At 40.5% G+C, this 15,265-nt stretch overlaps 1 protein-coding gene across 5 annotated transcripts in view; it reads right to left on the bottom strand.

Annotated features, from left to right (window-relative positions):
* LOC141928213 (contactin-4) overlaps positions 1-15,265 on the bottom strand; it is a 343,764-nt gene that overhangs the window by 66,413 nt on the left and 262,086 nt on the right. For all 5 annotated transcript variants that reach the window (XM_074836062.1, XM_074836060.1, XM_074836064.1 and 2 more), the window contains 4 exons: positions 13,749-13,851; positions 12,948-13,132; positions 2,978-3,114; positions 1,364-1,493 (listed from right to left, as the gene is read on the bottom strand). In XM_074836062.1, the coding sequence (XP_074692163.1) occupies positions 1,364-1,493; positions 2,978-3,114; positions 12,948-13,132; positions 13,749-13,851 (555 nt within the window). The remainder of the gene's footprint in view (positions 1-1,363; positions 1,494-2,977; positions 3,115-12,947; positions 13,133-13,748; positions 13,852-15,265) is intronic.

Here is a 15,265-nt window from a genome sequence, read left to right as displayed (position 1 = left end):
GTGTTGCGGGGTGCTGGCCACGGGCAGGCACTGGAGGTACCCACCGACAAGGGCGAAGCCTCTGTCTTCTGAGAGGATCTGCCTTTCTCCCAGAGGCTCCTTTTTACCAGCGTTTTGAATAGACAGGAAAAGCATCAGTGGCTTTATTTCGATTTCTTTCACGCAGTAACATGTCCAATAAATCTTAGCATTGTGAAGTCTAATTCATTGAGCTTTATTGTACTTTTCTTTAACAGCAACACTGACAATCTTTCAAATTAATTTTTCTTCTATGCAGGCATCTATCGCTGCTGATAAAAAATGACTGATAATTGAAAATGCCATAATCAGAAAAGACCTCATGCTTTGTTCTTCAGGATGAAGTGGGGAATGATGCTATTGAACATTCACTTTGAAAACAACTAAACCACTGTTTTGTAATCATGAATTCTATTTAATCCTTTGAAACTACATATGTATGCTGACATACTGGTTTCCAGGCCTGCCACTCGTACAAGAGCAACATTTGTGAGTGAGGTACAGACTTGGGGGACAGCTGAGGCAGGCAGGGACCTCTGGAGATGGTCCTGTCCCACCTCTGTTCAAGCAGGGGCTGCTACAGCAGGTTGCCCAGGGCCATGTCTAGTTGGATGTTGAGTATCTCTAAGGATAGAGATGCCATAATCTCGATGGGTAACCTGTTCTAGTGTTCAACCAACCCCATAATAAAGAAGGTTTTTTCACATTTAAATGGCATTTCCCGTGTTTCAGTTTGTGCCCATTGCCTTTTGCCCTGGCACTGGGCACCACCAAGAAGAGCCTGGCTTTGTAATCTCTACTCCCTCCCAACAGGTATTTAACCACCTGGATTCACAGTAGCTTCTCCTGCTATTAACTGCAACGAGTAGAGGAGGTGTACATGAAACAGGAGGGGCAGAAGTTGCTTTTCTTGGTGAAGGTTTGGGACAGAAGCATTATAATTGCCATTAGAACAATGAAAGGCCTTTTCAAACAAGTGGTTTTTCAACATTCCTTGAAGAGTCAGTCTCTGCAGCCCACGAGCAGGCAGGTACTGTCTGGTGTGCTCTGAACTGCAATACTTGGATTTCTTCATAAATGTTTCTAACCAGCACGAGGTTGAGTGAGCTTGCCAGCTCCCTGTGCTCAGTCACCTGGATGAATATGGGAAGATGGGATGAATAAAAAAATCTCTTCTCTGTCTATCCACTTTCTCAAGTTTTCATTTCATGTCTTACTTAAACAACAACTTGTCAAAGATCCTCGGTAGCACTTCTGCTTCAGATGCTGAAACTTGGCAAAATCAGCTTGGGTGAAGGCTTTACTGGTTTTGGAAGGTTTGCATCATTCAGGAAAGTAAACTTACCTATGATGCTCAGTTCTGCACTGGCAAAAATGATGCCATGTCTGTTTTCCGCTACACACTGATACATGCCGGCATCCGACAGGCTGACGTTTGTTATCGTGAGTGAGCCCTGCTCTAGCTGAACTCTGCCCTGCAGGAAACAGTAAAACAAATAAAAAAGTAAATAAGTAGATCCCTCCTCGGAACATAAGTGCAGCGGTTGTTGGGCTATATTTTATACCAAGGTGGACAAAAAAAAAAGTAGCAGTAATGGGAAGAATTTGCATGCTCCAATCTCTTCATCTGCCAGCTAAATTTATGTCAGGTTAGATACTAAATGGTAAAACCAATACAGTAGCTGGTAAATGCAATTTAAATTGGAGGACTCTCCCTTGACTTCTCATTGATTTAATACCCAAACCATTTAGATTAATCTCCCTTTCAAGTAGATAAACTTGAATCAAAAAATGCACTTTGTTCCATAGTGACATATCACAGCCAACTGTATTCTTTAAAACATTTAAAACAATGGTATTGAGTATATATAGCAATGAAGGCTAGTAAGACTCGTTGCCAGCTAGCACAGAGAGAAATACTTAAAATCCTCTGTAGTTTACTGAAAACAATATAGATGTTAATAATTTAATGATCCTTTACTTCATATCAGCCACTAATGTGATTTAAGTACAAGACCATCTGCTAGTGACCAGCGTGAAGCAAGTAAAATTAGTTTGTGGAACAAAAGACCAGAGTATCATTTGTCAGCCTCAGGATATGGAGCTCGTGTTATCAATTTTAATAAGTACAGCAAAGTGTTCCCTCCCTCCCCAGGAGTTTCACCATTTAAAAGAATAGTAATATAAAGAGCTATTGGCTTTCTATTTGGCCATAGGGCGGAAATTTAATGTTTGTGCAATCTCTATCAGGGTTTGATCAAATCTGGGCTGCCATACTCTTTCACGATAAGTGAAGGGAAAAAAATGCCAGCTACCATGAAACCAATGTTTTTGGTGGTGAAACTAACGCTTTGGTGACTTGTTTTAGTTTGTGGTTATAATGGGAGGGGATTGTGGGACTAAGCAATGACCCTCCAAGTGAGAGGCTGGACAGACATGGTAGTGGGAGGGGGTGCGTTTCCCCAGCTCCTGCACATCACCTGGTCACCCGCACAGGAACACAGTTTGGCAGGACTGGGAACGCCATTAAAGACCAGCAGAAATGCTAAGGTTTCATTAGCAGCTGAAGTTCACCTGAACATCATAAACTTAAAACCCAAAATTAATCCGGGCAATTATTTTCTGACTGAAGGTTCCCACAGTCCCCTTTGGCCATTCCCTCCTCTTCACAATGCTCTTTTCCACCCTTAGGTTTCTATCATGGATCCTTCATTTCAGGGAGGACCTCTGAACTGTCCTACTTGGCACTAACAGCAGCTCTCCTGAAGTCATACAGAGGTGCCCACCAGGCATGGCAAGGAATTGCCTACAGAGTGGCAGGATTTCAGAGCACTGTCATCCTTTCTATTTCCATTCCAAAAGTAATAAAACAAGCAGAGATGAAAAAGCTGTCGGAGCATGAAAGCACTTGCAGAGCTTGCAACCCTTGTCCCTGGCGAAGGGCTCCAGTGGTGTGTACCTGGGGCAGCAGCGGCTCCCCGTCCTTCAGCCAGCGGTACGACGGCTTCGGTCTCCCACTCGCTCGGCATTCCCAGACGATGCTTTCCTCTATGGCTGCGCGCGCGTCGCTGATTTTCTGAATCCAGTTGGGCTGAGCTGCAATGCAGAAGTAATGAATAAAGCCTTGCATCTGTAACCAAGCGTGCGCTCTGGGTGCAAGCAAATGGCCACTTCTTTCTTTATTAGCACATTTAAGAGTTGGATTTAATAACATACTTAATAACTGCTAAAGACTTTTTTTTTCCCTGAGTCCAGTTCTGCTTTCTGAAGGTGGCACATGCAACATCAGAACCCGTTTTCATTTTATTTTTAATAAAAACACTTAATGAAAAGGAGTAGCTTTAGAATTCCTGATCATCGTACAAAAATAAAGCAACAATTTATGTGCTGCCTCATTCAAGTAAACAGCACTGTTAGACCCCTGGTCCTTTAAATAGAGACATTTTCTTCTTCAGGATCTATATGACTTACGCTTCAAAGCTCTAAAATTTAGCATCCGACTTTAAAACTTGTAATTTAGAACTATCTCTGCACTGAAGTTAAGGTTATTCCAGTAATTTAGGCCTGCTTAGTTATAGGCATTACTTTAGGTCCAAATTCTCAGTTTTTTCTTAGATTAGGGCCGTATCTACAATTATTGCCATAGGAAGATCTTCCATGTGTATGAAAAATCTTTGAACTCAATAATTGTATTAATGACATTGAACAAACCTAGAAAGTCCAAAAGCAGATATTGGAGATACATTTTGGTAGAATATGCTTAAAACTGGCACTGGCAGTTTTCAGACACTTATGAGATTATATTTTTAGTTGTTTCACATATTTTTTATCAGAGTTTGTTGTTTCTTGGCTTATTTTTAAATACAGCTTAACTTTAGCCAGACTCCACATGCAAATCAAATTCTACTAAAATTGTCATGTGTTTTTGGGGACCATACAAAACCTCTGACTTACTTCTGTTACCTTCACAAAGCCCATCTGTCTAGTTATACCCACAATCCTTCTCAGAAAGTCCCATTAAAAAAGAGAGTGAGTTGAGATTTTTTTAATGGTCATTTGCCCTATTTTGACATAAGAAAATCTGAGAGACTTAGTAGGAAGATATTGCCAGCAGAGGTCTCCAAGAACCTGGTTAATACTTTTTCACATGTAATCGGATAAAAAAAAAAAATTAAGATTACTCAAAGACAGGTAACAACTTTATATATCTCCTTTGGATAGGGACGGGGGCCAGAGGAAGGTCTGAAATGATCAATGAAAATACATCGTATCAAAATGGCAAGTTCAACATACAGTTGGTATGATTATACCCAAAATATTGGTATGTCTACCATGACTGATGCTGGATATACACATTCAGAGAGCTGAGTGCCTTTTAAAACTGTGTTCAGGCTGTGACAGATGTGTGCTTAATCCCACACCTACCATGCTGCACACTTCTCATGGTGTCTACAAAACACAGAAAAAAGCTGACGAATTTTGCATAGCAGCCTAACTCCAAGGGACTTGCAAAAAAAAAAAAAAAGCAGAAAGGTGATCGGAACATAATGACAATGCAGAAGCAAAAGAAGTAGCTGAAAAGGAGAGGCAAGCAGTGTTTACTTCTCTGACTGCCCCCCTGCTCCTGTAATATTTTAAGCTTGTTTATTATCTGTATCTAAAGAGATATGAAAGGGAACGCTTTTAAATGTAGGAAGATGAAAGTCAATTCTGTCATCTGGAGTAAGAACTTGAACAATTCCATCGAACTGAGACACGCTGCGCAACTGCAGCGGGTTCAATGGCTCAAGGACATTTGCAAATTACTCTTGAATCTACATATTTACTATTCTAACAGCATCTAACTCATAATTTTGAAGAGAGTCTTATGATACCGTAAAAAGGAGCTCTATAAAACCTCACAGATCCATTTGCCTTTTTTTCAGTACTGTTACTGATTTCCCACATGAAAACAAAAAAAATCAGACAAAACAACTGAAAGTAACGTGTAAAGCAAGAAAACCCATGAAAGGTAAGGTGTGCTCTATAACATGTAAGTGTATGATATGTAAAAAGAAAGATAACTCCTGTGTGAGGAGGAAAGAAAAGTCAGTATTTATCCTTATTTCATGCAGATGCCCCAAACAAGGAAAATTCTCACCCAATGCAGCAAAAGACTTTACCTGTCTAGTCTTTCTGCTGTACTTTGCAGGTTGCACATCTGAACTCCTGCCCTAAGTAATAGTGCTGAGATGTAAACGTGCGGTACTGGAAGCACTGGGAGCTGCCACCCCCCCATATTCATTTCACTGTTGTGCAGCTCCCGCAAGCCACAACCTTGCACCGAGCACCACTCTTCACCCCCTCCAGTTACTTCAACCAGTTAAACTTTCTATCCTAAAGCCATTTATGATGCAGACAACTACAGAATGAGCATAATAAGTCAAAAAAATAAATCTCAGTGAAAACCGGAGGAGTCTTTTGTTTCACAGGACCTTCATTCTCTGTGCTCTTTGGGAGACTTTTCTAATTAGGTCAACCTCTCTTTTCAACAGTTCATTTCAGAGAATAGCAGGCACGCTCTTGACTTAATCTTGAGTAATACACAAGGGTTGGTTCATACAGCAAATATGTTTGAGCCACCAAATGAGAGTTGCCATACTATAATGAAATTTGACAGCCTCCCATTGGGGATCATACCGAGACATGGTAATGTGACACAAGATTTCAAGCACGATAATTAAAAGAATTCAAATAAGGATATGAAACCAGTTCCACGCTACAACATTTTCTGGTATAGCAACATTATTTGAGATAATGACAAGGTTTAATTTGTGACTGGTAGTAGTGTTCTAGCAAAAGTCCTTTGGATCATTTCAGTAGTGCTGACCAGAGATGAGTTCTTTCATATGATGGGTCTGTAAATATTTTGTCCCTGTTTGGAGTACTTACATACTACTGGCCTTGGAAAAATCCTGGAGGAAAAAATCTGGTACTAAAGAAAAAAATTACATTGAAGCTGATTAAGAATTCATCTGAGTAGCAAGAAAAATTCATATGCTAAATCTATAAAGTGGAAGAAAAAGCTTAGAAATATAAGCATCACCCTTGCATAAGGATTACTTTAAAGAAAAATAGCCCCCTCCTAGGTGATGAGAGCTGTCTGGAATTTGACTCAGGTGGCTGGAAGAAAAATGATGGCAGCAGTTAGAAAAAAAAAAACCTGTTTATCTTTGATCACCTTCCAGTCTTCACCAATGCTAAGTGGGGCATTTTAAACCAGATGATTAGGAAAGTATGCCCAAATATACTCTTACTTCTCTAAGACCAAAAAACCCAGAATGAGTCTGTCCTTCATTGTAATAAATTGAAAGGCAAAAGTAGGCACTGGAAAGCTGGACTAGAAATCATGTCCTAAAAGATATTTGAAAATGAAATGACCCAGCCAGTTGATGATGCAACACCTCAGAAATGAGTAACAAAACCAAAGAATTATGGGAGCAATGTGAGAAATAAACCAGAAATAAATCTGTAGGACTTTGCAATCGTCTGTGAGTTCAAAACTACCAAAAAGACTAAAGCAAATGAGGTACTAATACATATACAGAATCCAATTCTCGGTCGGTGTATATCGATTTCAGTGTTCCTAAGCCAATTTATAGCAGCTGATGACCTAGTGCAGGCTGTGTAATTCATCATTAATGGCAGATGAAAGGCTGAATGACTTGTCCATTACTATATCTATTCTAAGGAGATTGAGACTGAGCCCAGGATCAGAAAAGTCTAAAGACCAGAAAGCCAAGCATAAGAAGTAAGAAAAACAGATGGGAAAAATACATGCGTAATTAAAAATAAAGAATGCAGTCAGTGTGTAAGGCTTGTGCAGACAAGCACACGCGTCATCCTGGTCCAAATGGGGATATAGCGTCTGTAAACAAACCCCGTATGTCCCTAATTTGTTATCCTTCCCAATGATCACAGGAATGTGAAAACAGACTTTAAATTATCACTTTTCTTCTTCTTTTCCTTTCCTCCTCTTAATCCCTTCCTCCTGACCTCTACTGCCAGTTAAGGACTGTTTGAAATCTATACAATTTCAAAGCCGTGCAAATCCTCCACCAAAGTCATTTGCTTGAACATTTCACCTAAATGATCTCCATTGGTCTGCTTCTTTGGAAATTTCACCAGATACTGCCACCTGGGCAGGATGTCTTCTTCCTGCCTCTCTAGAAGACTAACCATAATGAACCAGCCTGGGAGTTCTGCTTGGGACTAAAGTATCAGAGGAAGAGAAACAGAGGAAAATTTGAAGGAGTTAACCTCGCTGATAAAAACTACTTAAATTGTCCCTACTTCTAATTTACCTCCTGTTCCATAAGCTACTCTGCACCATAACATGGCTTTCTCCCCAGTTTTCCCAGGCACCAAAGGACTATAGGTGTTACAGGCATGTTTATAAAGACCAGTCCTCAGGGATTTAGTTATTTTTTTATCCCTGATGCTCTAGACTGCAGCTACCCAGGGGAGTAAGGGAGGTGTGGGGTGCTCTATGAATAGCCTTCGCACTTCATTTCTCATACCTATTTCTATTTTTGCTTCTCCTGCTGGAGAGCTATTTTTCCAAGCCCAAATGATAATAATTAGAGCACTTTTTCTGAACCTCTTAAAAATTGATTTCTCTGTAAGCAGGTTTCCAGCAATCCCTTGAAAAAGGAAAAGTGGAGGAGAAACATGCCTGTTCTCTGTGCAGAAACTTGTTCTGGATGCAAGACTTCTCTCAGGCAGCAAATTATTCAAAACTCAGAGTTACTCTCTCTTGCACTAATGTCTGAGAAAATACATATTCCACTGGCAGGAGTCAAGACATCCCCCCTTGGAGCAGTGATCTTCCACAGGGTGAGTGTAACCAGCTGAGACTGAGCACTGCAAAGATTGCTCCCAAGGGCAACTGCCCCTTTCTGCAAGGACAGATTTGGGTGCTGCCAAGTGTTTAGGTGGTGGGTATCCAAGAATTAAATTGGCACAATATTCTGAAACAACACAGGATTTGAGAACTTTAAATGGAGATGCTTGAAGGTGAGAAATCAATTGGCAATGTATCTGCATAACAGGTAGCAAACTGAGTTCTCTAGTAAGGCATGTAAATGATAATTAATAATAATACATACTTGTCCTATTTATGTGAATTTTCTTGTATTTTTATCAGTCCAGAAACTCATTTTATTTCAAGTGGCTTTGAATTTTCAGCAAATTATTTGTGATCTGGGACCTAAATGGAGTAGAGACGTACAACTGTCTGATTTTAACTTATGCAAATTTCCTTTTTAGACCTCTGACCATAATATGATTTACATTTGAGGCTGTTTTATAGAGTGGCATAAAGTAGATTTTGCACAAATAAAACACAGGCCCACTGATGAAAGGGTGACTCTTTTCACTGCAAAATTAAGGAGACGCATAAATTCCTGGTGGGACTTTGATTTGAGAAGTACTTAATCTGAAAAGCAGTCCAGCCAATTAAATGGCTTCTGCTGAATATCTTACAAAATGCTGCAAAGAACTGTAATTAGATACAAATAAGTCTCTCTGCTAATGCTGATGCTGCTGTGCTGACACTTTTAGAAACCATTTTAACTGCAACTTTTTCCTCCTTGCCTTGGCTTGCCAGCAAGGTGCTGGGCAGGGAGGTCAGGTGAGAGAGATGCTGGAGCACACAGGTGCACCAAGTCAGCATCTGCACCTATGCTGGCTGAAACAGAGCCATTTTCGTACTTGGTATTTTCCCTCTCTTCCAGGCCATGCAAGACAAGTGTTGATCTTACTGAAAAACCCAATGACAAACTGCATGTTTTTGGTCATAATTCTGTCAGACAAACATTCCCAGTGGTGGTGCAGCTCCTCAGCCCAAGCATCCTTGCCTGTCCTGGGGTACCTGTCCCCAGCCTGGCAGCCCTGCCTCCGTGGCAGAGCATCCTCCCCCAGTGCTGCTTGCTTAGTGCTGTCAATACCAGCCCTATTGAACATGCTGATATTTGGATCACCTTGATCAGCAGCTATTTCTCCTCTTTTTTGTTAATCAGACTCTACATGTCATTGGGGTGGCAGATATCAAGATGTCATATTGTCTCAGAGTCAACACAGGCAAGTGTAAACGCACACTGAAGTGGAGCCCAAGAAGTAAGCACTGGCACACCATCTCATTTCACACTTTCCATAAAAAAAAAGACACTCATATTTAAAAAAAGTCCAGGAGAGCAATATGCTGGCGTGGTGGTATGGAGACTTTTGATAATCATCAGCAAGAAGAACCCAGCCAAGGCACCTCCATGGAGCTGCAGAGGGGCGTGAGGCTCTCGTCTGGTGTGGGAAAGGCTTTGAGCACAGGGATGAGCAGCCACAGCAACACTTTATAGGTTTCTTGTGCTTGTGCATCTACCTGTTGCCTCTTATTCTACACTCAGAACAACTTTTAGGTTGCAACTGTCTGTCTGACAAAGGAAGATCTGACTGAAATGGCAGCTAAACTTAACATGAATGAAACAATGACCACAATGATAATAAATAAGCACCTCCGTATTGCTGGTTTTATGAATGAAAAGACAATGTCTTTTTAAATTAGCTAGCTACAGTAATCTGTTTACTGTACTTCTGCCAAAACAAAAAACTGTCAGTGTTGCTTTTTGCTCAGCATATAAACCTCACCCTCGTGGAGGGTTATCAAATTTAAAATTTATGAGCATCCAGATTAAAAATAGAATGAGGTCAATGGGAGTGCTTCCGAAATGCTGCGGATCAAAACACACAGCTGACGGTGTGGTGGACCCTCACCGTCGAGCTCAGTGGAAGAGCAGGCATGGGAAGCAGTGGCGTCGGAGCAGCCAGCGCCGTGGTGGGGATGTGCTCTGGCCATGCCGATGCTGGGGACCTCACCTGCCTCAGCCACGGGGGTTTAGCTGGCACGGGGTCTGCAGGGAACAAGCTGCAAAGTCAGGAACGCAGCATGACGGGCATTTATGGCTGCTAAATGAGGGTGTAAAAGAAAAGGTTTTTCAGTTTAATTTACTAATTCTCAGGAGCTAATTTGAGGTATGTGGTATCTGGTTAGGAATGGCAGACAGAACAAGAGACTTACGGCAAGAAAACAAGTGATATGTTGTTCAGAGTTATAATAGTCAAGGAAACAGGTATAAGTCACTGTAATTGCATTAACATTAACATGTTTTCGATCATGAAGGTCTATCTATCAAGTAGGACATAGAGCACTCAGAACAAATGCTTTTGGAGAGCAATAAAACACAGCCTGTTGCAGGGGCTCACAGCACAGAAAACGGAAGAACAACAGATCTTGCACGTTTAATTAACCTTTCCTGCTGCAACAAGAATGTCAAACAACTTCAGTGTCACTGATATGCTAACAGAGGAAAAAATAAACAAGAATACAAGAATGAAATACAGCAAAAGTCAACCTACCCTGACAATTTCCAGGAGCACTGAAAGAAGCTGACAACAGAGGCAACGCTGGGTTATCTACAGCGAGCAGGCAAATCTGAATTTAATTTTCTTTTTCTTCTTCCCTTTTTTTTTTTTTTTTATTTTATACTATGCAAAGAGACAGATAACTGGGTTTAAAGGAGTCACGTCGTTAGAGCCAGATGGCGATCTCCAGGGCATGCGCCGTGACAGAGCAGGTCACTGCACCTAGGTGGCACATCTGACCACCTGTATCACATCCCCTGGAGAGTTCCCTTCTCCAGGCACCAGCCCCAACCCACCAAAAGCAACCTGAAAAGCTCTGCCAACATTACAGTTGTATTTCAATAATGACAAAACACTTCTCACCTTTAAAAAGAAAAATTATTAAGGAAAATTACTTTCAGTTTCAACTATTTCTATAAAATGTTTACAGTAAGTTGCTTTCCCTAAAAAAATTTCACTGTCATGGGAAACTTCAGAGCCTAGCTTACAGAAAGCAAGGTTTTTTTTAAGAGATATGTTTTCAGTATTAAATGGCTGCCAAACACAAGCTATCCTTGAAAACTGAATACTTATAAACCAGTAATTCATCATCCTCAAGACAACAAGAATGATATTTTAGTCAATTATTTTTAAAAGCAGTAACCAGCAGAGGTGGCAGGCTAACACCTCTCCATAGGGAACTCCTCTGCTCACATGAAGAAAAGTGGATGTAAAGATAGTTCCCAGCATCACACAGAGGAGGACACTCCTCTTCCCATAAAATCTCTAGCTTCTTTGCTGAAATGCCATGTTGAGTGTGAAAACCAGCACCAGTCATGGTGGCAGCTTTTGTGTAGGATCTGCAGTCCTCCAGCAATGGGATCCAGACTGGTAAATTCATTACAGTAATTAGATCATAACTTAATATATGCTATGGTGGGAGTATACCAAAGGCTCGATTTACTGCTTTGCAAGGAAGGCAGCTTTGGCCGTGGGTTGAGCAAAAGTATACAACTGACGAGTCTTTTCATTTACTGTCCATGTGGGAAAAGTCAGGAGAAACATGCGTTGTTTGGTGAACAGAAAAAGAAATCTTCAAATCTTTTAATTAAAAAAAGAAAAAACAGTTTGAATCAACTCCAACTTCCTTCCTTAACATGAAAGATTTCACTTTATTCTTGCTATTTCACTTCTTTAATGTTTTCTCATTTTATATTTTACTCAATTTTAAAAGAAGTGTTCACTTGAAATGGAAGCCCCAAAAGTTCTGATTTCTAAATGAAATGTGTTTTAGAAATATCTCCAATTTTAAAACATCCCTATATATGCCTTTTTAAAAAGAAATAATTACATTAGTCACCAAATTCAATCCAGTTTTGCCAGGAGGGTTAACTTCCCAAACTCTTTTTCTGCAGCAAATTTACTATAAATCAAAAACATTCTTCTAATCTCTGGAGTTCAACCCAATCTTCCCTGCTGACAAAAGTTGGGCTCTCAGGAGCATTTGGGGGTGAAAACACTGAATTCCTCTCCATGTGTTTGATAAGGATTGACACTCTATTATGTTCCTGAAGATGGTAACAGGGCAGCAACAAACCAAAGATTTTCATGACTGTGGGGAGGTCTCTGCACACCTGCTTCCAGGTTATGTAACCTGCAGCCTTCTACCCTCCAAAAAATATCAAACAGAACCAAACCAACAGCCCATTTGTACCTCTAAAACCGTTCTCCATGACTCTCATACACCTCTATGTGGGTAAATCCATGGTAACTTGGAACAGGTAAAACTTTCCCCCTGAAAGCTTGGTCATCTCCTAGAAGCATTTAGTTTGCTTTGCAAGACAGAGATGTTTCCAGCAGAAATTTGGGGATGGGCAGACACTTCTATCAGGATTAGAAGTACTAATGCATCTTCCACTTAACACCAAAGGCCTATGAAGCTGAAGTTTTACATTTTTATTGTGCCCAGATAAGTAGCTCTGATATCAGTGTGCAAGCAGCAGGTATAGAAAGACTTTGGGTGAAGAGCACTCTGCTGGCTCTGACAGGGTTAAATCCCAACTTTTGAGGCTGTGCAACCAGTGACCCCTCTTGAAAGCAGTCCTTAATTGGTTATAAGCAATTAACATTTATTAACACAAGCTGGGGCAGGGCATACATAATAAATCCCAAGTTGTAACCACGACAATGCTCCACCAGAATACCTGCTTTGCCCTCACAGCCACAAGAAGGCAAATGAACCGTTTCCAAGTGTTTTCTGCATGTTACCATGCCAATGTCCTTCCAGCGATGTGCTTTTGTTCCAATTGCTCTGATTCTCAATTAATATGCACCATTCAGACAGGTTTTATTTCAAATTACACCCTTTTTGAGACATGCTGTTTGTAAAAGACAGTAATTTAAAAAATACCCCCCAAAATTACTTTCTCACAAAATATTTACTGCATATTGCACTTGGTACAATAAACCCCCCTGAAAGCAGACAGTCTGCTTACCATAAAACGTCAGCTGTCCTCGTGCCACATTTTTCCCTCTCACATTTTCAGCTACACACTCATAGAGTCCAGTATCTTCTTGCTGAAAATTTGGGATTTCAAGAAGTCCACTTGATCTGTGTCTCCTGGCTTTTCTGGGTATCTGTTTCCCATCTGCTCTCCTCCAGCTAATTGTAGGAACTGGGCTAAATAAGAAAAATAAAGCAAAATAAGACTCTCAGAAAAAGCTATGGGCTTTGTCCTCATAAGCTTTTGTCTGATCAACTTAACACTGTTTCATGTTGGAGGATGATGAAGACATGGTCAGTCTGAAGACTCTGGCAGAGGATCTGGAGCAATTTTACTATAGGTGGCTTTTATATAATATAAATATACATATGTATACCAATGGTGTATCACATAGTCTTAAAAACAGGAGACTATATTATTTTGACAAAGTTGAGTTTAGGGTTCTGTTGTGACAATACATCCATTTTCCTACCAGTCCCACATTTTGATTTTGGAAGTGTTGCCAGTGTTTACTCGAGAAACAAGAGAGGTGTTCTAAGTGTTACATGAGACATCAAAACAGGATATGCACAAACACATCTTTACAAAATAAATTACAGCTTCTCTTTTCCTTGGGAGTTTAAATTTTTGGTGGGCAAAGTCCCTGCTCCCCAAGCCCTTTGTATCTTATGCATGCTTGCAGTAAGTAACTCCTGCTGAGGAAAGTGAGTGATTAGGAAATCCTACAACGTTACAATACAGCACTATGAAAGTGAGAAGTTGGAGGAATAATAATAATGGATCTGAACTTACTTCCCCAAGGCAAAGCACTCCAGTTTCACCGTTGTTCCTTTTGCAGATGGAACCGTTTCTGGGAACTGCACTTCTATTTTCGGCTCATACTCTCCCATCACCCCTGTGAACATAAAATAGATGCTAAGGCTTGGTTGAAATTTTGCAATAAATTCGCAAGTGTTCCCGTGCTAGCACAGAGCTGTTCTATACATCATTACTTGCCCAATTAATCCATTCATTTTAAACATGGCCTGTTTCTAACAGCCGTGTAGTGTGGGCTCTTTTCCCATTTACTGCCAGAGGAAAATCTGAACCAGCGCTCCACACCATCTGCCAAAGATTAAAATTCCTTCATGGCTCTGTTACTTTTTGCTTTTGAATATTCAGGATTTTTGCAGGTAACTTGTAAAATAAGGAAAGTAATAACAAGGGAGGTTCACCACCTTCTAGAAAATGAGATGTGGAACAAATAGCCATTAGAAAAAGTTTTAAAAGCACTGGAGCTAATCAAGGCTTCTCTTAACTTCAAGGATTTAGATGCACAGAGATCATATACTCTTTGGGTAATTTCTTTATTTTTACTGCCCCGGTAAATCATGTATCGTGGCAGCCTCTTTATGAAATTGTGTTTAAAAATTTGTGCACATAAAAAGGCCATTATACTCATGATAAATGGCTACATTTCCAGTCACTGCACTGTCTTAAAACCAGCACATATAATTTCACCAATAGTGATTATCAGCTAATTGATGATTGCAGTTTAAATCTTAACTGCGCAGTGCTTCCTGGACGTTGGCCAAGCGAGGAGCGTGCGGGATGTGAGGCAGGAGTGGTGCTGGATCAGACCAGATGAATGCCACCAGTATGCACAAATATAGAAACGAAATGGCATGAGTAACGTGGAAAAGAGATAGCACAAGTTCACAGAGGTATTCAGGTAAGTCAGGGCTGCTTACAGTGGCCCATGATCACAGTGCTGCTTTTTATCCCTCTGCTTCACAAAGAGGATGCAAGAAAAGCCTTTTTTCTTTACTTTCTCACAGTTAGAGCTTTAAAGCTGAAAATGCTCAGTATGAGGCTTACATCAAGCCTACCTTTAGTTGCTGATCTGCATATTACCTGTTCTGGTGCAATAGCAGGTTACATCATCTTTCTTACAACCTATTAATTGCAAATAAGCCTTGCTGCTACATTATATAAAGAGTAGTTGCTGCACAACATCAGTCATCAAAATTAAATGCATTTATTAATGATACGAATACTCCCTCCATAGTCATGTCCAGGCCAGCACGTACATCAGGAAACTCATGAATTTGTGTCAGTGCTCCAGCATTTACATAGTATACAAACAAGAATTATGGGGCATGCTACTCGTTAGCCCTCTGCATGTTAACACTGCAGCCCTGAAGGGCTGGAAGTGTCTTTTACAGTTAACGTCATGGAAAATCCTCTCTTTTGATTGTGACTTGCTAATCTTGCCTAAATTTCTCTAGACTCCGTGCTAAATGTTTGCTGGGCGAGCTTCAGCCAAGCCA

This window comes from Strix aluco, chromosome 11 (assembly GCF_031877795.1).
Source record: "Strix aluco isolate bStrAlu1 chromosome 11, bStrAlu1.hap1, whole genome shotgun sequence".
NCBI lineage: Eukaryota > Metazoa > Chordata > Aves > Strigiformes > Strigidae > Strix > Strix aluco.
This window is presented reverse-complemented; position numbering and strand designations above follow the sequence as displayed.